This window comes from Phragmites australis, chromosome 3 (genome assembly GCF_958298935.1).
Source record: "Phragmites australis chromosome 3, lpPhrAust1.1, whole genome shotgun sequence".
Lineage (NCBI taxonomy): Eukaryota > Viridiplantae > Streptophyta > Magnoliopsida > Poales > Poaceae > Phragmites > Phragmites australis.
This window is the reverse complement of record NC_084923.1, coordinates 23,223,508-23,251,446: the sequence shown is the minus strand read 5'-3', so window position 1 is coordinate 23,251,446 and position 27,939 is coordinate 23,223,508. Positions and strand designations below refer to the sequence as shown.

The 27,939-nt window shown below is 42.3% G+C and overlaps 1 protein-coding gene and 1 pseudogene across 3 annotated transcripts; one reads left to right on the top strand and one right to left on the bottom strand.

Annotated features, from left to right (window-relative positions):
• LOC133912663 (uncharacterized) lies at positions 1-13,882 on the bottom strand. 3 transcript variants are annotated; one of them, XR_009908842.1, is made up of 7 exons: positions 13,468-13,882; positions 13,263-13,370; positions 9,963-10,130; positions 9,707-9,878; positions 596-725; positions 384-457; positions 220-285 (listed from the first exon to the last, which is right to left on the bottom strand). XR_009908842.1 is itself a non-coding variant. In XM_062355515.1 (6 exons), the coding sequence occupies exons 1-6, from the start codon at positions 13,792-13,794 to the stop codon at positions 196-198; spliced, it is 939 nt and encodes a 312-aa protein (XP_062211499.1). In that variant the 5' UTR covers positions 13,795-13,881; the 3' UTR covers positions 1-195. The 3 variants fall into 3 exon arrangements, 1 of the variants encoding a protein (XP_062211499.1); XR_009908843.1 differs by having other exon boundaries at positions 237-285; positions 658-725; XM_062355515.1 differs by lacking the exon at positions 596-725 and having other exon boundaries at positions 1-285; positions 13,468-13,881.
• Positions 13,820-26,338, top strand: LOC133910601 (N-glycosylase/DNA lyase OGG1-like; annotated as a pseudogene).
• Positions 26,339-27,939: the final 1,601 nt, after the last annotated feature.

The window sequence follows — 27,939 nt, the reverse complement described above, 5'->3', positions numbered from 1 at the left end:
TTGGCAATCGGACAACATTAATTTGAAAACCAGTTGTCATATACATCGTCACCAAATCCTAACGTCATACAACCAGGAGCACAATTTGCTTTATTTTTTTGCCTCGAAACGTGGCAACTCGGAAACAAAGAAAAAAAGTTGCTAGTGGAGACACCGAGAATGGAAAGTAACCAATGCGACATGCAAAATACTGATTCATGCTCTTGGTTTCTGGAAGACTCTATTCAGGACACCCTGTACGGTACCACCCATTCCTGCTCCCACGGCTTCAGCTAGATATGCGGCCTGTTGATGAATTATTTCAATTCAACAAGTTAATACCATAACTAAGGCGATGGAATCTGAAATAGGTCATGTAGTTTGTTGAGCACATAATTTGCTACCTCCTGAAAAGTTTTCTGAAGATCAAGAGCATCCTTGATGCGGCGGCTCGCAAATGTCCACGTATCACGAATCTCTGCCAAGCAAAAATGGGAAACAATCAGCGGAAGTCGACCCTGGAATCAATCATCCAAATACCAGTGTACATCTTTGACAATTCCATAGTCCATAGCACATCGAATTCAGAAAGAAGCAGGAAATGGAAGATATTAACTTAAGTGGAAGTGGTCAACTGGTCAACATGGACAGCAAATGAGACAAGAACCCATGAGTTACTTGTATGGTTAATCGTATGCTTCATGCTGCTTCTGTTGTGCTTTCTCAAGAACGAAGAGCCAGGAAACCTGTTTCCACCATCAGGAGAGAGCATATAATCTATGTTTTAATTGTATTGCAGAAGCAGACACAACAGCCAAGAAAGAGAGACATGAGAGTCCTCGGTAACCCCAAATATTAGCAGATATTATGTTTCTCCTCGAATATCTAACTACAGAATATATACATATAAGAAATACACAATATATAAATAAGGTACACCGTACACATACTTAACAACTTCGAATATTACGAACCCAAATCTGCAAGACCCGATACACTTAGAGATCTCAAAGACATATACTAGAAAGACCTCGACCGGGTTATCCAACTTGAGTACGATTGGTATCCAGGCTGAGTTCGGCTGCTTTGTCTTGATCGACAAGACAAAGAACTCCCTATCGACTATGATTAGATTCGGGACAGTGCCAAGACCTCTATATAAGGTGGAGACCCAGACCGAGATGCGGGGCAAATACACAACTTGACACAAGCAGCATGAAGATCCTAGTAATCAGAGATACTCGACAACTTCAACCCTAGATAAGTTTAGATCCAATCTACTCCAATGTAATAGGTTTAACCATATTGCTTGTACTCGAGATAGCTCATATATACAACATCATTGGCATAGGACTTAGAGTATTACTCCACATCGGGGGCCCAAATCTGTATATATCGTGTCTTGTTTCCTGCTCTATCCCCGATCTCGAAGGTAGTCCTGTTCAATTATGGATATATTGTCTAGAACTAATCTTCCACAGTTGACGCGCCAAGTAGGAGCATTCATCTGTTTTTCAGGATCGATCATGTCTCAAGTGCGTGTCCGTGTTGGATTCTCTGACACAGGCTTCTACGACCACTTCGAGTCGGCGGCAGTCGTCTTTGCATCGCCTCCTATTGACTCTGAGATCACCTTCGGAAATATAGCATACCACTAGGACGATTAAGGTGGATTGATCCACACCGGTATCATCCCGTTTATGGCATTCACCCAAGCATACTGAGACAGTCCAACCCATTGGACGTATACCGCGAGGTAGGATACCTCGACTAGGATCCCAAAGAGCCTAAGGTTCTTCAGTTCATGGACATCGACTGCGATGGTGAAAGTCACGTGAGTGGCAACGACGGCTCCATCGTCGGCCAGAGTAGCCGAACAAATGATTCATGTTCATAGCTGGGACAGACGACACACCCATTGAGTAGAACATGCAAGATCCAAACGTTGTGGTAAATGAAGGTGTAAGAATCTATGAGGATCTAGTAGCAACAACCGTTGCCCAAGGTACTGGCACGTTGGAGGGTTACCGCTAGGGACATTCACAGCTAGAGCCTTGCATGTCCCCAATACCACCCGTCATCGACGGAAGACGGAGAGTCAGGTGAACCCTAAAATTCAACGTCGCTTGTCGTGGGAATGCCTACTGGTCAAGTGATGCCTATTGATCCAACGCCCATGATGCTCATATGATTCTAAGATCCTTTCCCGAATTAGATCTGACGAATTCTTTAACCCCGATGGTCAATCAGCTTAAAACCCTACTCGATACGGCTCAGATCCAGACTACTAGAGTAAACAAACCTAGCGACTCTAGGCATCTCAGCCGGCAAGGCGCTGGTTTGAGGAGCCACGGACGCGGACATCCCCGAGTCGAGGGATCGCAAACGGTAAGCTCGGGTGGTCAAGCTCGAGCACAACCCTACAGGCTGAACTGTAATTGCTCTATTCATAGGTGCATAAACTAGGAAGAACTAGGGAATTGCATCCCTCATGACATGCGTGATTTACAGGAAGTGATCAACAACCATCGTGAGGAGCGCGGTGAGGACGACCGTCATTATAACAACTGCAGATCTCCTGGACGAGACAGTCGACATGACTCCCTTATCCGAAGGAACATGTGTGACAGTCCTCCCCCATCTCCTCCTAAAGAATTCAACAGAGATTGCGAAGCCTTCGCACCCGAGCTTCGATCAATACGATGACTCGAGAAGTTCAAAGCGGGTCGGATCCAGAATTACAATGGGAAACTCAACCCCAAAGAGTGGTTACAGATCTACGCCACTATTATTCGAGCAATTGGCGGTGACAACAAGGTAATGGCTAATTACCTACTAACCGCCCTCGATGACTTGTAGGGTACTGGTTGTTGAACCTGCCACCGAACTCGATCCGGTCTTGGGCCAAATTGAAGGCCCAGTTCATAGCCAACTTTCAGGGTACGTTCGAGCGTCCAAGAACAAAAGACGATCTTCATCAATTGAACCAAGGCAAAGATGAATCTCTTTGGGACTTCATCCGGAGGTGTAGCGACAGGCGTAATACGATCCCAGACATCTCCGATGGATCGATCATCATTGCCTTCAAGAGAGGTGTCAAGGACATAGATCTGGTCAAGAAGCTGGCTACCCGGAAGATCCACACAATCAAAGAACTCTTCGAACTGGCTGACAAGTTTGCGAAACATGCTGAGGCCTAAGAACACGCTAAAAACCGTCAGTCTAGCAATAACAAGCCTGAGACTTCAAAGAATGAGGGGAAGAAGAACAAGTCTGGTGACAAGCGCAAGAGTCCAGACACGACCGTAGCCACAGTCGATAGGAGCAAGTCACGCAATACCGAAGACAATAAGGGCCAGAGCCACGGTGGTGGAAAGTGGTGTCCCGTCCATCGGACCAACCAGCACGACTTTGACGAGTGTCAAATTATCAACAAGAAGTTCGAAGAGAAGCTCAAGGCTAATATTGCTGATTGCCATTGAAAATAGGCCAAGCCAAGTGCTAAAGATGACGAGCCTAAATTCAACGAGGTCGATCACAACTTGACACACATCTTCGGAGGATCCGCCTCGTATGAGTCCAAGAGGCAATATAAGGCAGTCAAAAGGGAGATCAACCTAGCTCTGACTGGGCCTCCCTGGTACCTCAAGTGGTCGGAAGTTCCGATCACTTTCAATCAAGCTTATCACTCAGCTACGGTTTCACACCCAAGTTGGTACCCGACTGTATTTCAACCTACTATCCTCAACATCAAGGTTTTTAGAACCTTGGTAGATGGGGGTAGCTTCCTCAACCTCATCTTCGCTAATTAGACAAGATGAGAATCAAAAGGTTGAAGCTGAGCCTTTCCACGGTATAACTCCAAACTCATCGATCATACCCCTCGGTCAGTCGAGCTATCAGTCACGTTTGGCGAGCCTAACAACTTCAGAACAGAGAAGTTGACCTTTGATGTTGCGAACTTTAAGACGACGTACAACGTGATCATTGGTCGCCCAATGCTGGGCAAGTTTATGGCCTTGGTGCACTACATGTACCAGGCACTCAAGATTGCATGTCCTAAAGGGATAATAATTGTCAAGGGAGATCAACGTGCAGTGGTCAAGTGTGATAAGTAGAGCCTAGATATGGTCGAACACTTCTGCCAAACAGTGACTAGCTCAAAGGGTACAAAGTCTAAGCATTAGAAGCATCAGGCCGCCACCAAGAGCAAGGACTCCAAGCCCATCACCGCCGCCAAAGGTGAGACCAACGATAGTACCAAGGACAAGAGGCTAGTGGTGGTGTTAAGGCAGTACCCCTTGACTCGTCTGAGCCTACCAAGACAGTCAAGCTAGGGATGACCTTTATCCCAAATAGGAACTCGAGCTCATTACATTCCTCCGGACAAACCAAAATATGTTTGCATGGCAACCATCTAATATGCCCGGAGTCCCTAGGGAGGTGATTCAGCATCGACTAGCTGCGAAACCCGACGTCAAACCTGTGGTGCAGAAGCAGCAAAGATTCGCGAAGGACATAAAACAAGCCATCAAGGAGGAGATTAATAAACTCCTAAATGCGGGCTTCATTCGTGAGGTTCATCATCCCATATGGTTCGCAAATCTTGTGAAAAAAGCCAATGGTAAGTGTAGAATGTGTGTCGACTTCACTGACCACAACAAAGCTTGTCTCAAGGATCCTTTTCATCTTCCTCACATCGACCATATTGTTGACTCTACAGCGAGTTGTGTATTGTTGTGTTTTTTCTAGATGCCTTTTTTGAGTATCACCAAATTAGCATGGGAATAGAGGATGAAAAAAAAACTGCTTTTATTACTCCTTTCAGTTCAAGGATCCTTTTCATCTTCCTCACATCGACCATATTTTCGACTCTACAGCGAGTTGTGTATTGCTGTGTTTTTTCTAGATGCCTTTTCTGAGTATCACCAAATTAGCATGGGAATAGAGGATGAAGAAAAAATTGCTTTTATTACTCCTTTCAGTTTGAAGCTATGTATTTTGCTATGTAAAAATGTCTTTCGGTTTGAAGAGTGTTGGTGTTACCTATTAACGTGTATTCAAAATTGTTTACAGCCCCAGATTGGGCGCAAAGCTGAAGCTTATGTCGATGATATTGTAATCAAATTTAGAACCAAAGATGCATTAATTTACGATCTTAAGGAGATATTTGACAACCTTAGAAAGTATCGTATAATGTTTAACCCCAAGAAGTACACGTTCGGCGTTCCGTCCAACAAGCTTCTCGGTTTCCTAGTGTCGAGTCGAGGCATTGAGGCCAATCCGGACAAAATCAAGGCTCTCGATCATATGTTGTCACCTCGAACACTGAAGGAAGTTCAAAAACTGACAGGATGTATAGTAGCCCTTAATCGATTCATCTTCGAGATAGGCGAGCGAGGGATGCCTTTCTTCAAGCTACTGAAGAAACATGACCAGTTCGAGTGGACGGAAGATGAAGAGAAGGCTTTACAAGATTTAAAAAGGTATTTATCATCTCCGTTAATTCTAACCCCACCTAACGACAAAGAGAAGCTCTTTTTATACATTGCAGCTACCGCACAAGTTGTAAGCACGGCCCTAATAGTCGAACGTGAATGTCCCGAGAAAAAGGCCAAGATCCAGAAGACGGTTTACTACATGAGTGAAGTCCTACACGATACTAAGCTATGATACCCGCAAGTGCAAAAATTGCTATACGCAGTTTTGATATCTTTCTGAAAGTTACGACATTATTTTCAAAATACACAAAGTCACTGTCGTGACGGCATATCCACTTAAGGATGTTATACGCAATAGGTAGGCTTCTGGTCAAATCGCACAATGGGCGGACGAGCTTAACGAGTTGAGCGTGGACTATGCACTGCGTACAAGCTTTAAGTCGAGAATACTAGCATAATTCATGACCGAGTGGACAAATGTTGAAGAAGCAAAGCCAAACGTGGCCGAGGACCACTGGACGCTCTACTTCGATGGATCGCTTACGCTTCAAGACTGGAGGGTTGTTATCGTGCTCAAATCTCCAACTAGCGACGAACTCAGGTACGCCATTCAATTAGAATTTAAAGCTTCCAACAATATTGCAGAATACGAGGGACTGATAAACAGACCCACATAGCTGCGTCACTTGAAATCAGGCGACTACTCGTGAAAGGGGACTCATAATTAGTCGTAAATCAAATACAAAAGGAGTACCAATGCTTAAACGACAACATGACGGCTTATCTAAATGAGGTATGAAAGCTCAAGCAAAAGTTCGAATGGCTGGAAGTCACGCACATTCGGAGAGGTGACAACTCCACTGCCAATGAACTTGCCAGGCTCGCTTCATCTCGTTCACCAACACCTATGTGAGTCTTTGTCAAGAAACTCCTCAAACCATCTATCTTGACAGTATTGAGTACAAATGTTGCCCATCTTGACCAGTAGTCTGGTCGGATCAGCGAGGCAGAATCCGCGGACATGGAAGCGACACTACTTGAACGCAATCGACTTGGATGACCCAATTCTGAGCCTATCTCAAAGGTCGAGAGATCCCTAACGATGATACGTCTGTAGAGAAAATTGTTCGTAAATCCAAATTATACGCTTTGGTAGACGACAAGCTCTACCGAAAGGAGAGTAACGAAGTGCATCACTCAGGAAGAGAGCAATAAAATATTGCTCTATATCCATAGAGGCATATGTAGTAATCATGCATATTACTGCACCTTGGTTGGAAAGATTTTCCGCCGAGGATTCTATTGGCCGACTGCTCTCTATGTTATTTCCGAGCTGGTCAAAAAGTGCGAAAACTGTCAATTTTTCGAAAGGTAGACTACTCGATCAGCCCAAACTCTGCAAACAATTCATCTTTCTTGGCCTTTCTCCGTCGAGGGTTTGGATATCCTGAGACCGTTCCTAAAGGACTATGGTGGTTATAAGTTCCTATCTCGTGGCTATCGACACATTAACTAAGTGGATCGAGGCCGAACTTGTATGAAAGATAACCGCAGAAGCAGCTAAGAAGTTCATGAGGAGCATAATTACTCGATATAGCATCCCGCATTGGATAATTACAAACAACTGTAGCTAGCTCATAAGCAAAACCTTTACCGTGTTCTGTGAATAATTCGACATCAAAACTTATTTCGCTTCAGTAGCTCACCCTAAAAGTAATGATCAGATTGAGCGTTCCAACAATATAGTCTTGTAGGGTATCAAAACTTAGGTCTTCGATAGGCTAAAAAGCTTACTCAAAACGCTGGGTGAAGGAACTTCCCTCGGTGCTGTGGACCATTCGTACCTCAACTAATAGGATAACCGGTAAAACTCCTTTCTTTTTAGTCTACGGAGCAGATGTAGTGCTCGCGATTGAACTACAGTTTGGGTCGCTCGGGGTGGAAGGTTACTTTGAAAAGAGGCGGGAGTGATTACGAGCGGATGATATCAACCTACTTGAGGAGTATCGGGATCAAGTGTCCATACGAGCGGCTAAGTATCAACAAGCATTGTGTAGATATCACAACTAGAAGATCCAGCCTAGAAAATTCATTGTTGGGGACCTCGTCGTCCTACACAAAGTGCAGAAACAGGCTAGGTGCCACAAATTATCACCAAAGTGAGAAGAACCCTACATAGTAGTTGAAGTCACTTGACTTGGATTAGTGCGATTATCTACTACAATGGTGGGGTACTCAAAAACTCGTGGAATATCGACTAACTCCGATAGTTTTATTCATAAATAAGGTAACTTGAAGGTAAGTCGATTACATTTAATCAAACTAACTAGTCTATTACATACTTTTTCTGCTCCTTCCAACCTGTGTAGCTAGTGGAAAGTTGACAGGAAGGATTCACCTAGCTCTTGCAAACAGCAAAGGTCCTACTTGCCCTCGAACAAGTCGAGAAGCCTCTTCTGCTCCCCCTTAGGGTGGCAGTTGATTGCCCCAGGGACCAGGCGCTGACCAGTGTAAGGGCTAAGGAGAGTGGTCAAGGCGAAGACCCTACCTACACTAGAACTGTTGACCAGCATTAGTGATGCCACAGGACCCTTCGCAAGACACGGAGACGATCTAGTGGTTGTGGACGGAGGTGACAACCGTGCTTTCTTCACCACCAGAGACTCGGGGGCTCCATCGCCAAAGACCTCGTCGGCGTCAACCTGGTCGATGATCTCGTCAAGATAACCCCCGTCTTCATCTTCTTCCTGCGCCGGAGGTGCCGGGTGAAGGGTTGACGACCTTCGACGGACATTCTATTCCCTCTTCTCTTAGGCCTTTCACTTGATTCCTCCTCGTCGGAGGAAACAATGATGACTCTCGACAGAACCATGGTGAGAGACTTTGGTGAGAGAGATCCTACTTCTTCGGTTTTTGGATATTGCTCGGGAGACGACGGTGGAGTGGATGCCATGGTTTTAAGTTCTATGAGTACTATTACGAAATGCGCAAGAAAGAATGGAAGGAGATTGGGGTGAGAACGAATAGCTTTGGGTCTTCTATTTATAATCGTGGGAATAGGTCAAACTGAAAGGTTTGGAGCCGTCGATAATGATGGTTGAAATTCCGAGGACACCTTGGGTGCACGGCGTTCACAAGCTAGTGCATCGGGCGAAAGCCGAGACATCACCATTATGGCGCGTCCAATCTCCGTGTAGTGGGATGCCGCGTCATTATGACACTTCAAACTAAAAGTTGCGGTGAAAATGAGCACGAACGGGAGTGGGTTTTTATGTCCACCTACTCGACTGTTCGAATTCATTCAATGACCATGCTATAATTACAGCCATATGCTCATGGATTTACGCCTTCGAGCATGTGGTCGAGAATAATGAGTCGATGCTTACGCTCTACTCTATATTGATTATCACATTAAATAGAGAGTTGAAGACTACATCACGTATTTTTTTATGCTTATGCTCTACTCTTCATACGCATAAGGAGTACACCGTATACGGACAGGGTATACCGTGCACATACTTAGTAACTCCGGATATTGCAAACCCGAATCTACGGGACACGATACACTTGGGAGATCTCAAAGACATATATTAGGAGGGTCTCGATCGGATCATCCAACTCGAGTACAATTGGTATCCAGACTAGATTCGACTATCTTGCCTTGGCCGACAAGATAAAGAACTCCCTATCGACTATGGTTGGATCCAGGGCTGTGCCAGGACTCTTATATAACGTGGGGATCTAGACCCCTAGGGGGAACAGATACACAACTCGACACAAGCAACACCAAGACCCTAGCCATCGAAGATACTCGGCGACTTGAACCCTAGATTAGTTTAGATCCAATCTGCTTGTACTTGGGATAGCACATATATACAACATCATCCGCATAGGATGTAGGGTGTTACTCTACACCGGGGGCATGAACATGTATACATCGTGTGTCTTGTTTTCTACTCGATCCCTGATATCGAAGGTACCCCTGTTCAATTATGGATATATTGTCGGGAACTAATCTTCGACGTTTCTGTTATGTACTACCAAACAACTTTTATGGAAACAAAGAATTATATTTTAAAAGGTTATAAGTCAAAAGCTGCCAGTGTCAAATATAATTCACTCTGGTTTAGTTTCTAAACAAAAACAACATGGTAAATCATCCGCATTTAGAACCTCCTGCAGTCTAATATGTGTACCAGAAACATTTTTTTGTTTCAATGCTACCAGTCAAATTATGGACAGAGGTAGCATCAGAAACCAATAAAGAGCTTAGGAGAAGTGCAAACCTGGAGAATTGTCCGTTAACATATACACCTCTGAGGTCGAGTAGATACCACCAAGCACAGTACGTTTCACATACCAATCAATATCTGATCCAGCATCTCCAGCAGCATGCCAAATCTCATCAACCAGGACAGCTCGCTGCTTCAAGCTTGTTGAGACATTCGCTGGTTGAGACTGTCAAACAGGGTATAGCTGGAAATATTATAGCAATATGATTTAAATAAACTCGGAGCAAAAAAAGAGAAGAATATGGCGCACCTGGATACTAAGTGCTTGAGGCCACTTTGATATATAAGGTACCTGCATTTCCAGCCTGATGCGAACAAGTTTCAAGAGTCTCTCACTCAGTATCAAGTTCTTCAACTGCTCCCCTTCTCCAGCATCAATGCGATCCATCAGTTGTTGAAGGCAGTCATCCATGAAAAACTACACAGAAATACGATAAAGTTCATTAACATGGACACATTCCAGTGGAGAAAGATTTTCCATAATTTTTCTAATACATATTCCCCAAAAGATAGCAATGCCTTGTTTTGTGCATTCAATGAGTACAAAGGGACGATCCTATGGCGCAATGCTATCGTTTCCTGTTAACTTTGGTGTATCCAAAATCATATTATTAAGATTCTAGATAACCTTAAATATATCCCTACAGTCGTATCAGGCACCTTTAGTTCAATACTCTGAGGTGCATTCATATTAGAGGCAGAGGTCAAGCTATTATGGAATCTGGGAAGAAGCATTAGAACAATGGTTGATTATTCATCTAAAGAGAGCTATTATAACAATTGAAAAATGGTGTTTCCTTGTTGAAGAAAGGTAGAGATTGAGTTTTTGCTGACTTAAAGTCGATTGCCATCACAAGCAAGAGTGCATAAAAGATTTACAGCACAACTAACACCTGCAAGGTGTTTGTCATCTATGAGTGACTAGCCATTTGAGCATAGGACAATAGCTTAAGTTTGCACATTAGACAGTAGCTTAAGGCCAACTGAACAGCATTGCCAACAAAGAAGGTATCAAGGACATTATGAATGGCTGACAGCACGTGTGAACTCACTGTGTAGCTGACATGGAATGACTAGAGCCAAGACAGGCAGTAGTTGTATCCAGGGATTCCAGAGACATAGGTTTGCTCGAAAATATCATCGTTACAACAAAGTGGAGCTTGACAATTGGAAGCAGAGACAATTGTATCAGAGAAGCTGATGGCACATCCTAGATGCGATAACAATCCTGTACTCCCCTTTGTTATGGTTAAGCACGAAGCGTATCAAGGCATTTGCTCAAGGCGCCTTCCGATTTTCTTGAAAAAGCAATCTTCATTGTCTTTTTTAATTATTTTATAGTTTCCCCAAGTACACATAAAAAAATATAAGAAACTGTTGGCAATTAAACACATTTTTCTGTCACTTGGTTTCCTCATTTTTCTTATTCATTTTTTTTTTGCATATGTCAACCACATAAAGTACAGGCTATATAAGAAATGTGTAGTTTTAGTTTTCTATTAATCTATGTGCATACAATACTACAATGTCTTAGCTAGTTGCAGTAACCATACTATTTCCTACATAAATGGAATTATAAGTTATAAAACAGATGACAAAAGAATGTTAGGACATCGAAGAATTCATGCCTTCTTACTTGCATAGCTGCATACATGGGCATGCATCTTGAAATTGCCACTGAGTACTGACTAATAGTGTTCAATGATCATCAGCTAACCCCACAAGTTGCCTCCCGACATCCTGAGTACTAAAATGACAAGAAGAAAAACTAGAAACCATATAGTCCTCTAAAGAAGACCAGTTCATTTGTCAAAACCCAACCACATTATGTAATGAATCAAGCAAAAAAGTCAAACTAGCGCTGGATGCTCGTTTGCCCAGAAGTCTCCCATGGTTCCATATAAATCAAGGAGACATAAAACTCAGCTACTCACAATCTCAGGATACACTTTGTTAGAACTACAAGTGGCGAAAAGGAAATGCAGACATTTCAGATATAATAAGGGAACACCTCGTACTCCTGATATCAAGGACAAAGCCAACAGATAGTTTGTCATGATTACAGACGTTGGGTTAGAAAAGGAAATTGCAGATATTCCAGATAGAACAAATATAAAAGTTAGTCAGAACTAATAACAACTTGCAGGCTATCAATTCAAATAGATTTGTCAGGCATTTGGGCTCGATGCAGGATGCTGCACAAAAAGAGCTACCTAGTTAGAAATCCTTACCAAGATGTCCACACAAAGCATTTGCACTGTCTTTAGCAAATTGAAAAGACAAATGAATTACTGCACAATGCAGTCAAAGAAATCACACGTCAGTGATATATAGCTTATAGCTTCCAAAAGCTTCAGTGAGATAGTGCTCACTTCTACAGAGATAATTGCTCATATGTTTGTCATATAGATTGCCCTATGAATGGACTGGGATCCACAAAGGTTATGCCCCAGCTCAAGTAACACATACTGGAAACATTTGCATGCAGATGTTTAGGGGTGAATCACACCAATTTTTTTCTGATAAAATTGTAATGCAACAGACTAGCATCATTGTTAAAAGAATTGGTTTACACAGATGGATCAAAATTTAACTTGCACCTTCATTCCATCTATTCTGCCCCCAAGAAAACCTCCCCAGCTAGGATGGTATGATCTACACTTTCATTATCAGTTGACTCACCTTCGCTACTTAAAAGATAGAATTCTTCATGCAAAACGAAAATGTTTATGCAAGCATGGGGTACTTGATAAAAAGTAACCAAAATGGCTCCATTTGGGTAAAACTTCTAGAAAAACATATAATCTGAAAACAAGGAGCCAGAGCATGGCCAATTCAAGTACAAAAGAACTGCATCAGATATCAATAGGCCCCTTTGCAATTTCCAAGCAACAACAATGCCAAGCAATCTTGTTTTCGAACTAAAATACACCGCATAACAACACCCTCGAGCGGGTAAGTGTGCAACACATCATTCCCGAAATCATAATATGTTCCTAAATAGATGTCATTCAGGATAATGACACCGCCTCCAACACTCATCTTTGACTATTATTTTTTATCTATACTTTAAAAAATATAAAAGTATAGTCATATGAAAGTAGTTGTGATGACAGCTACAGTACAGATTCTGATATGCATATTAGTGGCCAATGCTTTTAAAGTTTGACTGCATGTACTCTAAAATTGATATCTATTTAGACATAGAGGAATTAATACTCTTTCCCTGCAATGTTACGACTGCTAATGCAGGCGTACAAATGGCAAGCACAAAGCACATAGAAGTGTGGGGACACGCATTTATGAGATGATCAGACAACATATGGGTGTACAAACATAAAAATAACCATTACCACCAAATAACAAGAACGGTCATGTTAGCTTCCAATCCAACCAATGTGCAACCCAACTCACTGATGCCTTAAGTGAACAATGCACCATTGTTATCTCTCCATTCTAATTTAACATCGGGAAAGGTTCTTTCCTTAGGGAGATTTCACAGAATTAACAAGCTTACAACGCAAAATGTCCGATCCAGAAGCAATGGTACCTCAACAAGCGCGGCCTCCTTCCTTGGGAACGCGCCGACGATGGTCGGAGAGACGCCGACGTCCCTCGCCCCCGCGACCATGGCCGACTCGCTCCACCCCATCCGCGGCTGCGGCAAAATAAACCACCAAAAACTTTCAACAATAACTAGGTAATTAGACACGCGACAATGGAATCAGATTTGGAGGAGGGGTTAGAATCGCAACCACGTGGAGCAGCGACGCGCGGAGGACCTTCTCCTGCTCCTCGTACGACGCGCCAGCCTGGCGGCGCGCCCCCGCCGCGGCTCCCGGAGAATACTGGTGGGCCCCGCCCGCACCGGTGGTGGTGGAGGAGGAGGAGCCCTCCGACCTGGGCGGCTCGGCGACAGGCTCCAGCTCCGGAGGCGGGAGCGGAGGCGGCGGGGAGGCGTCAGTGGAGAAGCGACGGCGAACCACCGCGGGGGTGAGAGGTGGCTGGGAGGCAAAGAGGAGCGCACGGCGGGCGGCGGTGGCCCGGGAGAGGAGGCGGCGCGCTGCGAGGTAGGAGGCCATGGGGGGCGAGGGAGTGTTGGGCGGAATGGCGAGGCGGCGTCTCGGATCGGAGCGTAGGACGTTGTTGGTGCGTGGAGGGAAGGGTGGAGGATCGATCGCCGCTGGAGAGAGGCAGCACGGGCGGTCCGTGCCGCTCCCGCGCATGCCAGTACCGCTGGCATCGGGAACACGTGTCTCGCTGAGCGTGAGCTCGACCTGTAATACGGAATCACCACCGGCTCCATCGTTCTCCGTCTCAGATCTTATCAGGTTATCTAAGGCCTAATTCGAAAGAGAGAAGTGCTTCCGGATCCTAATCTTCTAAACTATAAAGGCACAAATATATTTGGTGTCGAATCCTCCATCCAAACCTTTCAAATCAAATCAAATGGGCATCGTCATATTTTTCTGTCCTCTTGCCCTCCACTCGCTTCCCAGTGTTCCTACCGCTTCTCCCACGGTCCCCTCCCATCATCGTTATCGCCGTCGCCGCAACTATCATACCTCCTCACCACTGTCACCGTGTCGTCATGCCACTACAGCTCCCGCCTTCCCCTCCCCACCTCTCCTTGACGCCACCGTCGACCCCACCCATAGAGGCCCTTAATCCCGAAACCCCCAACCACCACTACACTCCCACCGGCCACCGTCGACGAGGAGGAGGCTCAGGAAGAGTGGCACGTGCTCCCGCTCTCCGCCACCGACCTCTCCCTCCCACTCACCCTCCCCACCGGCCATACCTTCCTTTGGCGCCGCACCTCCCTCTCCCCGCTATGCATCATCGGCGTTGTGGGGCCCCACCTCCTCTCCATCTCACACCTCCCAGACAGCAGCCTCGCCATCCTCCTCCAAAATGATGGCGGCCACCCAGCCTCCTCCTCGATCCCCGCAGCCTGCGCCGCTTTGTGTGACTACCTCAACGCAGCCATCCTGCTCGCCGACCTCTGGTGCTAGTTCGCTGCCACCAACGAGCACTTCATCAAGGTCGTTGTGCAGCTCGTGGGTGGCAATGTGCGTGTGCTCAGGTAGGATCTCGTTGAGTGCGTCTTCCAGTTCTTCTACTCCTCCAACAACAACATCAAGAGGATCAAGAAAATGGTGTGGGCGCTCACCAGCTATGAGGAGCAGCTTGGTGAGGTCGGCGGGTTTGTGTTCCACTGATTCCCCACGATCGAGTGGCTTGCGCATGTGTCAGAGCAAGAGCTTCGGGTGGCTGAGTTTGGGTGTAGGTCAGTTCTTGGTGCCTTTTCTCCTTCGAGCTGCAATAGTGTTATGCTACAAGCATTAGTCGTTCCTTTGCAATTGTGTTTGATTCATAATACACTGATTTGGGCGAATTTTGTGTTTCTTTCATGACAAATAAGTAGGGAAAAGTACATTGTTGGCATTGCTAAAGAATCGCAGGCCAAGCTTTGTGGAGCCTCACTGCATGAGAGGGAATTTTCGGAGGTGATTGAAGCCCTTTGCACCCTATCAGGTGTTGGTTCAAAAGTTGCTGCCTGCATTGCTCTATTCTCCCTCGATCAGAATCACTATATTCTTGTTGATACACAAGTCGAGAAGGTATGTGAATATGCTATATCTGTTTAAACACTTGTGTTAACTTCTATATATTCTGTTGCATTTGGCCATTTTACTGTTGGTTCCTTATAGTAAATTTGTAACACCCTAGGAACCACAACAAGCTCGAAATATCACTCAACCAACCTATAGGGCTATTGAAAGAAAAATTCAGTAGCACCTCCCCAGAAACTAGAGGTATAACTAGCAACAAACACCCACAGACAGATAACAGATTATAAAATGTCACACTAGCAACATACACAACCTAGCAATGAAGGAACAATCCTTGAACATATATCCAAGCCACCACGAGCCCAAAATATACATCGTAGGGCAAAACATCACCTAACAACATAACATATTTAGCCAAAAGAAAAAAGTGAATGTGTCAGTGATGTGCAGCTACCCATCACGCATGCGGTCGACACCTCAAAAAGTACCTAGAAGGAAAGCAAGGATGAGATTCGAAAATCTCAGCAAGTGAAATTGCTTTAAAGAGCTATTTAGTTACAGTTTAATAAGAAATTATCTTTAAATAGAAACTAGAAAATAAACAAACTGTCAACATTTAGAGAAAATATGGCTAAACATGTCCAACAACAACATTAACCATTTTAACATTCTCTTTGCATAAACCTTCACAACTGCATCATATATAAGCAACTTAAAGAAGTAAGACATTGATGTGAATGAATTAACAAACTTCATATGAATGCATAAATATGCACATGACATGCTATCCCTAACCCTTATCTCTCCTCAAGTAACGTAAGGGTGTTCACCATATCCTTTCTCGAGTAACATACGGTGCTATACCAGCACGATCGTGGCCAGAAGACAGCGACAAAACTTTCAATGTATAAGATGCATATGTACGACATGCTTCATGCATATTCAACAACCTAACTTTAGAATATGCTTAAGACTTCAAGAATTACATAATATAGTAATGAACAACCGCTAGTGACATATCACACTTACTGCACTCCATAAATCAATAATCGAGTAAACTTCTGAAAGGTAAACAATAGGGTAATAAGCTCATAATCAGTTTATCGGTTTAGATGTATGCATTGCAATTTAAAAAATGGAGGCAACCAAATAACAGGTTAAAGCGTAGTCATCCGCTATATTCACTTGCCTTCACTGGCGATGAAGGCAGGTAATAACTATGACTTGGAGCAGTACCACCTAAATAAACATCCAATTAGCACCAAGACACCACAACGGCGAAACAAAAGGAGGCACACGCTTCCACGCCCCAAAACCCTGCAAGCCTGACAACCGAAGGCCACAAAAAGACTTCTACCACAAAAAGTCACTAGGCACCAAGCAGAACCTCCTCTAGCTTAGCCAAAGACCAACGAATAAGACACAATGCATGGGATAAAACTCAACGGACACCAACACTAATTAGCCAAAAAGGCCTAAACTGCTTACAAAAAAAAAGAACAGCGTCAACACCAACATAACGCCTATAACATGAACTACAACTACCATTATAGACATACCCTCGCATCCAACACCGGTTATGCCTCAAATTGAATTAATGCACTTCTTGCTAACCAGATGAGCAATGCACCCATCCAACGACGTGGACGACTGATCTCAACCTCCTACAAGCATCTAAGGACTATAGAGAAGTCGCCTTTGGAGCGGAACTGCAAACCGGTAAAGAAAAATGGCGAGCTCATAGAGATCCTCCTTCTCCCTTCTTCTTTTCTTCCCTTTATCTTCTTCCTTTTTTGTTTCTTCTGTTTCCTTTCTTTTCTTCCTCTTTCTTCCTTTTTTGCTGACTAACCGGTCACCCCCTGCTCCATCCCCCTACACCCCCCTGCTCCCCTCCCTGCACCACCAGCTGGTAGTGCTCCGATCGGTGATGGGTGACCAGGCGGCACGACGCGAGACCGGCGACGGCAACCGAGCGCACGGCAGCAAGAGGCAACAGCACTGGCGACTAAGACATGAGGAGGTGGTGTCTAGCGGCGGGAAGGCTGCGGTGGCCGGGACTGATGGCTAGGGTTAGGGTGACGGGAGCAGGTCAGGCCGAATGGAGGTGGGATCGGGTGGGAGCCAATCCCACATAGACTTATCCTTTTTTTTATCATATTTTCCAATTTATTCAATGGTCTAAACTCATTGGGCTCATCGCGGGCTCCCCAAGAGCACAAACGCGACGTTAGATAGCAAAATGGAATCGTCTCGACAAAATCTACGCATCCATAGTCTTTGATCATCCAACCAAGCAACGGTTTAAAAAAGTCACATTATTATTATTATTATTATCGAGTATTACATTCTCTCCTCCTTTAAAGGATTTGGCCCCGAATCTACTCGTTCTGAATCTATGATTAGAAAAGAGCAACAACACATAAACGACGATAAACAACAATTAACACTCACCAACTTTGAAGATCTTAGGGTACTTCTTTCGCACTTGATCCTCAAGTTCCCACGTTGCCTCATACTTAGACTGATTCGACCAAAGGACCTTCACAAACTTGATGGTCCTCCTCCTCATGACTCACTCAGATGAGTCCAGGATGCACACTGGATGGCACTCCATGGTCAGATCCTACTCCACTGTGATGGACTCCAAATCAACCTTATGCTCAGGGTCGCGAAGATACTTCCGTAGCATAGAAATATGGAACACATTATCCACTCCTCTCACTGAGTCCGGCAACTCCAGACTATAGGCCAAACTGTCTACACGGGCCACGATAGGAAATGGGCCAATAATGTACCACGAGTTGAGCTTCCCGGTGGTACCAAAGCGAACACCCTAAGAAGCACAAGATCCCTAAGAAGCACAAGATCCCCAACAGGAAACTCCAGATCACGACGTCTAACATTAGAATAGCTCTTCTGTCAGCTCTGAACGGTCAACAGATTCTAGGAATCTCTTACACCTTCTTTGAGGTCTGCTGAACAAAGTCTGGACCAAGCAAAGATCTCTCACCCACAACATCCCAACAAAGAGGAGCAACACACTTTCGGTCATACAAAGCCTCAAAAGGAGCCATCTTGATACTTACCTGAAAGCTGTTGTTATAAGCAAATTCAACGAAAGCTAGATGGTCCTCTCAACTACCCTTCCAAGACAAAACACAGGCACACAACATATCCTCTAGAGTCTGAATGGTCCGCTCTAACTGACCATTCATCTGAGGATGGAAAGTTGTGCTAAGAGTGAGCTTCATGCCCAAAGCACTTTGCAAGCTTTGCCAAAAGTGAGACACAAACTTGGAGTCCTGATTCGAAACAATTGACTTTGGCACTCCATGCAATCTGACCACTTCCCTAATATATAAGGGAGCCAAATCATGTGCAGACTAAGTCATCTTCATGGGAATAAAGTTAGTAGACTTGATAAGCCTGTCCACGACAACCCATATAGCATATCAACCACAAGGAGAGCGAGGCAACCGAACCAAAAATTCCATCGTGATATGCTCCCATTTCCACTCGGCAACTGGCAAAGGCTGCAACAAACCAAAGGCCGCTTATGCTTGGCCTTCACCTGCTAGCACACACCACAAGAAGCAACATACTTAGTGATAACAACCCTCATACGCTTCCACTAGAAGATCTTCTTAAGATCATGGTACATCTTAGTCTCACCCAGATGCATAGAGTATGTCGTCTGGTGAGCCTCATGAAGGATATCTACCTTCACCTTGGACTTTTGTGGCAAACAAAGACGGCCTCTGAAACAAACTGCACGCTCCTCATCTAAACTAAACTCTCAAGATTGACCCTCTGAGATCCTCTTCCTTACACCAAAAAGGAGTCGATCATGCTGCTAAGCCTCATGAACACGCTCGAGTATGGCAAACTATGAGATTATGCGATAAAAAATTGGTTTGATTGATGAAATTGGTATAGCAAAGTGATTTAACATAATGACATTTGGTTGATGTTTATAAGTTGCTAAGATATGCTTGGATAGCATAGTTGGTTTGATGCGTTATCATTAGTTGGGTATGCTTATGTTAGCATGTTGGTTTTGCATGAAGTTTGCATGGTGTTGCGTGAATTGATATTGAGTCAAGTCGAGAAGGACTTATGCTCGTACTCGATTGTTGTTTGATTCATGTGCAGGTGTTGCTCGAAGGCGAACGTGGTCGATGACGGATTGATGAACTAAGTTCAGGGAGGAACTGAGGTTCGGCGACTAGGTTTAGGAGGAACTGAGGTCGTGGTGATCGAGGATGTCATGCGGGACATTCGAGTTGAGAAAACAATGCATATGGAGACAAGGCTTCGCGATGGATGCATGAGGCGATCTGATCATGAGAGGACGTGAAGACTAATTCGTGTTCAAGTCAGAGCAGGCACGAGGTAGTAGTGTGGTGGCTGGACTTGAGACAAGATTTAGTGTCGGAGACGGTTCAAGTCAAAGCAGGCATGAGGGAGTCGTGTGGTGGCTAGACTTGAGACAATATTTAGTGTCAGAGACGGACTCTGAGTTGTTTACGTATATGCATGTGTGCATGGGAGATGTGCATGCATGATTACATAAGTGTAGTTGGCTAATTAGTTTAATTAGCGGAAGTTGTTTGTCCTCTTGTGATTAGAGGAGGATAGAGACCTGATTGAATACGACAAGGAGTTGTAGTTCGATTCGGTCACGTTTGTGCGTGTGGCTACCCTACAAATAGAGATGTCTGTTGTATTGGGTAGAGTAGGAAAAAGTGCATTGAATGCAAGAGAGATAGAGAAACTCGAGAAAGAGAGCTGTTTTGGGATTTCATGAAAATCCTTGTTGGGTGCTTTAGAGAGGCATCTTGTAAACTCATCTATGCAATGAAAATTAAGTTTCGTAAGTTGATGAGTTGCTGATTCGGAATTTTCTCTCTGTTTTATATGCTCGGTTTTGGTTTTTAGTTAATTTCATGTGTCTATGAAGTTTCATCTTGGTTTAATCCATCCAAAACCTTGCTAAGATATCTAGTGTTTGATCTTAGAAAATTTTGAGTGGATTTGGTTTGTTCTCGAGTAGCTTTTTGTCAACTTGACTAAGTTTTGATCTACTCAATACTAGTTAACACAATTTTCTTCGATCAGGAATAACTTTTGATTCACATTTCCGATTCACTCGATACTTGTTGGGTTAGTTTCATATTTGAATCTAGTTTCTACTAACCAAATTTGAGAGCAATCCGACCAACAGATCTTTCTGTACATCATTTTTACTAGAGAGTGTATATTCTATTTCCAGTGGAATACCGAGTATAAATTGAGTTTCAATTTGGGTGAGCTAATCTTTGAATTTTATTTCCGCAATCATTCACCACCTCTAATTGGGTATTTTGCGCATATTCGATCCTACAATTGGTATCAGAACCTTAATCCTTTCTAATTGATCTTAATCGGTAATTAGAGACATGGCTTCAGATAGGTATTTCACAAAACCTTGTGTTTTCGATGGAGTTGATTTTCAGTTTTGGAAGGCGAAGATGGAGGCCTATATTCAAGCATAGGGCTTTGTAATCTAGGAAAAGGTCTATAGGCCATATGTGGTCCCTGAGAATAATGAAGTGATGGCACAAAACATGTCTCATGTCGAGGCGAACAGCAAGGCAAGGAACCTGATTATCCAAGGCTTGGGAAGAAGCGACTTCGATCGAGTAATACATCTCAAATTAGCGTACGAGGTATGGAAAGCACTCTGTGATTATCATGAAGGTTCAAATACTATTAAAGAGGTACGTCATGATTTATTTAAGAAAGATTACATGCGTTTTGAGATAAAGCCTGGTGAGTCACTAGATGATTTCTTTTCTCGGTTTAATAAAATTCTTAGTAATTTATGTGTTGTTAATATTACATATACCGATGCTGAGAATGCACGTTAATTACTAGGAGTTTTATATATGTCAGTGTGAGAGATGAAAGTTACATTTATTAGAGAATCTACTATCATGAGTTCACTTACATTATATATACTTTATTCTAAATTGAAAACTCATGAGCTAGATGTTTTTGCTAGGAAGAACGTTGATAAATCAATTGCTTTGGTCTCTCAACCCAGCATGTCTCATATTGAATCTTCTTCTTCAAACTTTTCATTATCTTCTATATATTCACTAACTGATGATCAGCTTGAGTTGATTCCTGAAGAAGATTTAGCACTACCTTCTACTCGGTTCTCTAAAGCATTGCATAATGTGCGTATGAGGAAGGGAGGAAGTGGAGGTCCTCAAAGATGCTATGAATGTGGCAATCTCAACCATATTCGTTCCAATTGTCCTAAGCTTGCAGATAAAGCATCAAAATAGGAGAAGGAGTAAAATAAGCAATCGTTCAACAACAAGAAGAAAAAGAGCTTTCCCAACCACAAGGTTGTGAATTGAGTTCTTTTAGCGCTCGAACAAGTCAACTTGAGTGACGTTGATTCAGAGAGCAGTGAGGATGACACAACATCTAAGAGCAAGACATTACGTGATTTGACTGGATTGTGTCTCATGGCAAGCAACAAAGAAAGCTCAATCGAGGATGAACTTGACAATGATGATAACGAGGTATTACCTACTTATGATGATCTATCTAATGCTGTTATTCATCTTGGTACACTCTTAGAGAAACGTAACAAGAAAATTAAGAAACATGATGTTTTAATTGAATTGCTTAATTATGAAATTGCAAGACTTAAGGCTTTAATTCCTGATGATGATGCTTTCAAGTCATGTAACTTAATTTATTCTGAGCTCACTTCTCTTAGAGATGTTCATGCTTCTACTCTCGAGAAACTTAGAGAAGAAACTGAGAAAAATGAGAAACTTGTTGTGTTAAATTGCAAACATGTTAAAAATGCAAGTTGTTCAACGTCTGATTTGCGTGATTCAATTTCCTGTTCTAATTGCTCAATTCTTGAATTTATGTTGCATGATACTAATACTAGAGTTTCTCAAATAGCTAATGATATGATTACTCATGAGGTTCTTTCATGCTCTAACTATCATAAACAAAAGAAACCAATGAGTGTTGCTTCTGATAAGTGTCCAACTCTTTCTAAATAGGTTGATTACTTGAAAGGAACTTTAAAATGTTTTTCTAAGAGAAAGAAAAATCTGAACCTGATTTTAGATTCATCTAAGTCAAGTACATGTAAACATGGTTTAGGTTCTGATCCCTATACTCGTTCTAAGATAAATGCACCCACTATTGTTAGAACTCTTGGATGTGGCAAATTTGAAACTCTTACTGAATCTGAACCTAAGAAGGTTATTTTTAAGTCTCCTGGATTTTTATCCTCTACAATGAATGCAAATGCTGCTTATTCTTCAAAATCCATACATCGGGTTAAGTACACTTGCACTCATTGTGGTAGAGATAGACATTTAGTAGATTTTTATTTTAGACTAGCTAAACAACAAAAGAAAGAAAAGTCTAAGGCTAGATCTAATTTGCGAAAGGCACATCTTATCCCTCGTGAAGTTGTGGCACCTTATTTTGTGCCTCAGGTGAAACAGTCATCACCTTTTACTGCTCGTGTAACTCGAGTTGAACTCACTCGAGCTTCTCGAGTTAAGTCTACTCGAGCTGCTCATGTTTTGCCTACTTGTGTTGTTGGTCGAGTGAGTCAGTACTGGATTCCTAAAAGCTTTATTACTAACCCCAGTACTGAGCCCTTGATATCTTCTGTTTACTTAGGCTTCTCGAGCGAGGAAGGAGAACATTTGGCTACTTGATTTCGGATGCTCACGCCACATGTCCGGTGATAAAAATTGGTTCTCCTCCCTTGTTCATGCATCTCGTGCTGAAAGTGTTACTTTTGAAGATGCTTCTTCTACATTAGTTGTTGCAAAAGGTATAGTGCAAGTAAATGACAAGTTTAAGTTCAAGGATGTTGCTTTGGTCGAGAACTTAAAATTTAACTTGCTTTTCTGTCTCACAAATGATTGATGAAGACCTTGAGGTCCGCTTTAAGAAAACTGAATGTAAAGTATTAGATGCTTCAAGTGATCTGGTTTTTAGAATCTCACGTTTTGGAAGAGTTTTTAAGGCTAACTTTGATGCATCACCTTCTTCTAAGTTTAGATGTCTTGTTGCTAATGTTTCTAAAGATTTATTCTTTTGGCATCGTAGACTTGGTCATGTTGGCATAGATCATCTCACTCGAGTTAGTGGTTTAGATCTTATTCATGGCTTTCCTAAGCTTAAGGGTGACAGCGAGTTAGTTTGCTCTTCTTGTAGACATGGTAAAATGCATTTAGGTTCACATCCACCTATTATCATGGTTGTGACAAATGCACCCGGTCAACTTTTACACCTTGATACTATTGGTCCTTCTAGATTACAATCTTTTGGAGGTAAATGTTATGTGCTTATTATTGTTGATGACTTCTCTAGATGTTCTTGGGTTTAATTTATAGCATATAAAGATGAAGCTTTTGGTTATTTTAGAAGTTTAGTTCTTAGATTGTCTGTTGATCTCCCAGGATCTTTGAGAGCGATTAGAAGTGATAATGTAACATAATTTTTAAGAATTCTTCTTTTGATCACTTTTGTACTGAGAAAGGTATTGAACATCAATTTTCATCACCTAGAGTTCCTCAACAAAATGGTGTAGTTGAAAGGAAGAATAGAACTCTGGTCGAGATGGCTAGGACCATGTTAGATGAATTTTCTACTCCTAGAAAATTTTGGGCTGAAGCTATATCTACTGCTTGTTATGTTTCGAATCGTGTTTTCTTGAGATCTAAATTAGGTAAAACTTCATATGAGCTGCGGTTTGGACATAGGCCTAGTGTATCTCACTTTTGAGTTTTTGGCTGCAAGTGCTTTGTGCTAAAATTTGGAAATTTGAATAAATTTGAGTCCAGATTAATAGATGTTACTTTTGATGAGGCTAGTCCTAGAACTAGATCAAGTGATGCAGGTACAGGTACACATATTTAGAGGGAGTTTGAGAGTATTTTTGTGGATGACGATGAGGTCGATGAGGATGAGATTTTAATTTCGATGATACAATCAACTGTAGATCCCTTGCCACCTTCGACCACTTCAGCTACAGTTGGACATCCTCAAGCTACTACATGATCTGTACGTATTAAAGGAGAAGACGAGATTGCTTCTCGAGTGACAGCTCCTTTGCATATTCAGTAGTCATCCACTTGATCAGATGATTGGAAATTTGCATGAGCGAGTCACATGGTATATGTTTATTGATTCTAATTCTCATGCTCATTCAGCATTTGTTGCTTCTTTTGAACCCAAAGATGTTTCACATGAATTAAGTGACGAATCTTGGATCAATGCTATGCATGAGGAACTTGAAAATTTTAACGCAACAATGTATGGAAGCTTGTCGCACCTCCTCCGGGTCATACACTTATCAGTACTAAATGAGTTTTCAAAAATAAACAAAGTGAGGATGATGTTGTTGTTAGAAACAAAGCTAGACTTGTAGCTCAAGGTTTTACACAGGTAGAAGGGCTAGATTTTGAGAAAACTTTTGGTCCGGTTGCTAGACTAGAAGCCATTAGAATTCTTTTAGCTTTTGATGCATCTAAAGGCTTTAGATTATATCAAATGGATGTCAAAAGTGCTTTTCTGAATGGCTACATAAATGAAGAGATTTATGTTAAGCAACCACCTAGTTTTGAAAATCCTAAATATCCAAATTATGTATACAGTTGTCGAAAGCTTTTTATGATTTAAAACAAGCCTCTAGAGCGTGGTATGATAGGCTTAAAACCTTCTTGCTTGAAAAGGGTTTTGAAATGGGAAAAGTAGATAAGACGTTGTTTGTGCTCAAGCATGGTAATGATCAACTATTTGTTCAGATTTATGTAGATGATATCATCTTTGGTTGTTCTTCTCATGCTCTGGTGTCTCACTTTTTAGAAACGATGAGCAGGGAATTTTAGATGAGTATGATGGGTGAACTAACGTACTTTTTAGGACTTTAAGTCAAACAAACAGAAGAATCCACTTTTGTTCATCAAAGTAAGTATAGACGAGGCCTACTACAACGTTTTGAGATGGAAAATAGCAAACCGATCATGACACCTATTGGAGCAACAACGACTCTTGATCCTGATGAAGATGGTGAGCCAGTTGATCAAAAAGAATATAGAAGTATGATTGCATCACTTTTGTATCTCACCGCTTCAAGACCAGATATACAATTTGTTGTATGCTTGTGTGCATGATTTCAAATTTCTCCACGTGCTTGACATTGATAAGCTGTCAAATAGATTCTAAGGTATCTTCATGGAACTCAAGATTTTGTCATTTGACTTTTTGCTTCTTCATCTATTAGCTTAAGAGCTTTTTCTGATGCTGATTTTGGAGGTTGTAGAATCGATAGAAAAAGTGCATCTAGTACATATCATTTCTTGGGTAATTCTCTTGTTTCATGATCATATAGGAAACAGTTCTCTGTTGCACAATCTACTGCTAAATCTGAATATGTAGCTGCTGCTAGTTGTTGTTCACAAACTCTTTGTATAGTTGCTACACTTAAAGATTATGGGGTTAATTTAGAGAGTGTTCCACTTTTCTGTGATAACACTAGTACTATAAGTATTGCTAAAAATCCTGTGCAACATTCTCGGACTAAACACATTGATATCAGATTTCATTTTCTCAGAGACAATGTTGAAAAGGAAATATTGAACTTCTCCGTGTGAATATTGAATACTAATTGGTAGATATTTTCACAAAACCATTGGATTCTTTTCGGTTTAATTTTCTTCGGGAAGAATTTGGTGTTATTCATCCTATAGGATTGTTTTGAGAGGGAATTTTTATATCCTAGAACTTGTCGAAGTTTATAAAAATGAGAAAATAATGAAATATGATGAGCATCACATCTGATACATATGTAACTTTTGAAGCTAGTGCTTATGCTACATATGAGTTTTTGCACTTTCATATCTATATGTGTAACTGTGTAGTTTTTATCATGACTACATATGAGTTTTTGCTCGTAATTGATTGTTCTTTGATTCATGTGTAGGTGTTGCTTGAAGGTGAACGTGGTCAATGACGGATCAACGAATTAAGTTCAGGGAGGAATTGAGGTTCGGCGACTAGGTTCAGGAGGAACTGAGGTTGTGGTGATCGAGGATGTCATACAGGATGTTCAAGCTGAGAAAACAATGCATATGGAGACAAAGCTTCGCGATGGATGCATGAGGCGATCTGATTGTGAGAGGACGTGAAGACTAATTCGTGTTCAAGTCAGAGCAGGCACGAGGGAGTCATGTGGTGGCTAGACTTGAGATAAGAGTTAGTGTCAGAGACGGACTCTGAGTTTGTTTACGTATATGCATGTGTGCATGGGAGATGTGCATGCATGATTATGTAAGTGTAGTTGGCTAATTAGTTTAATTAGCAGAAGTTGTTTGTCCTCTTGTGATTAGAGGAGGATAGAGACCAGATTGAATACAACAGGGAGTTGCAGTTCGATTTGGTCACGTTTGTGCGTGTGGCTACCCTATACATAGAGAGGTCTGTTGTATTGGGTAGAGTAGGAAAAAGTGCGCAAAACGCAACAGAGAGATAGAAAAACTGGAGAAAGAGAGCTGTTTTGGGACTTCGTAGAAATTCTTGTTGGATGCTTTGGAGAGGCATCTTGTAAACTCATATATGCAATGAAAATCAAGTTCCGTAAGTTGATGAGTTGCTGATTCAGAGTTTTCTCTCTGTTTTATATGCTCGGTTTTGGTTTTTAGTTAATTTCATGTGTCTATGAAGTTTCATCTTGGTTTAATCCATCCAAAACCTTGCTAGGATATCTAGTGTTTGATCTGAGAAAATTTTGAGTGGATTTGGTTTGTTCTCGAGTAGCTTTTTGTCAACTCGACTAAATTGTGATCTACTCAATACTGGTTGATATAGTCTACTTTGACTAGGAATAACTTTTGATCCACATATCTGATTTACTCGATACTTCCTGGGTTAGTTTCGTATTTGAATCTTGTTTCTGCTGACCAAATTTAAGATCAATCCGACCAGCAGATCTTTCTATACATAGTTTTTACTAGAGCGTATAAATTCTATTTCGAGTGGAATACTAAGGATAAATCGAGTTTCAATTTGGGTGAGCTAATCTTTGAGTTTTGTTTTCGCAATCATTGACCCCCCTCTGATTGGGTATTTTGTGCATATTCGATCCTACACAGACTGAATGATCATCTGTGTCTCCTCCTATGCAACATCGGTGAAACAGAAAGAAATATGCATCCGCTCAAACTGTGAGATCAAAGACATCACAGTCCTAGGAACACTTGTCCTACTTAGAGCATCAACCACCACATTATCCTTGTCTAGATGGTACTGAATCATCAGATCATAATCCTGTATCAACTCTAGCCATCTACGTTGCATCAATTCAGCTCCCGCTGAGTGAAGATGTACTTGAGACTCTTATGATCAGTGAAGATGTCACACGACTCCCCATAAAGGTAGTGCCTCTAGGTTTTCAATGCAAAGATAGCCACAGCCAAATCAAGATCATGAGTGGGATAATTCTGCTCATGAGACTTTAACTGCCTGGAAGCATAAGTAATGGCACGACCCTCCTACATCAGCACACAACCCAAACCAATCCGAGAAGCATTCGTGTACACGGTGTAACGCTTGCCA

Bases quoted from the DNA above. Each gene is read 5' to 3' on its own strand.
- LOC133912663 (XM_062355515.1), bottom strand. From the start codon at position 13,794: ATGGCCTCCTACCTCGCAGCGCGCCGCCTCCTCTCCCGGGCCACCGCC. The intron at 9,879-9,962 runs GTGCGCCATATT...CCTGTTTGACAG, and splicing joins CTCAAGCACTTAGTATCCAG to TCTCAACCAGCGAATGTCTC. The intron at 458-9,706 runs GTTTGCACTTCT...TTTGCTTGGCAG, and splicing joins GTTAACGGACAATTCTCCAG to AGATTCGTGATACGTGGACA.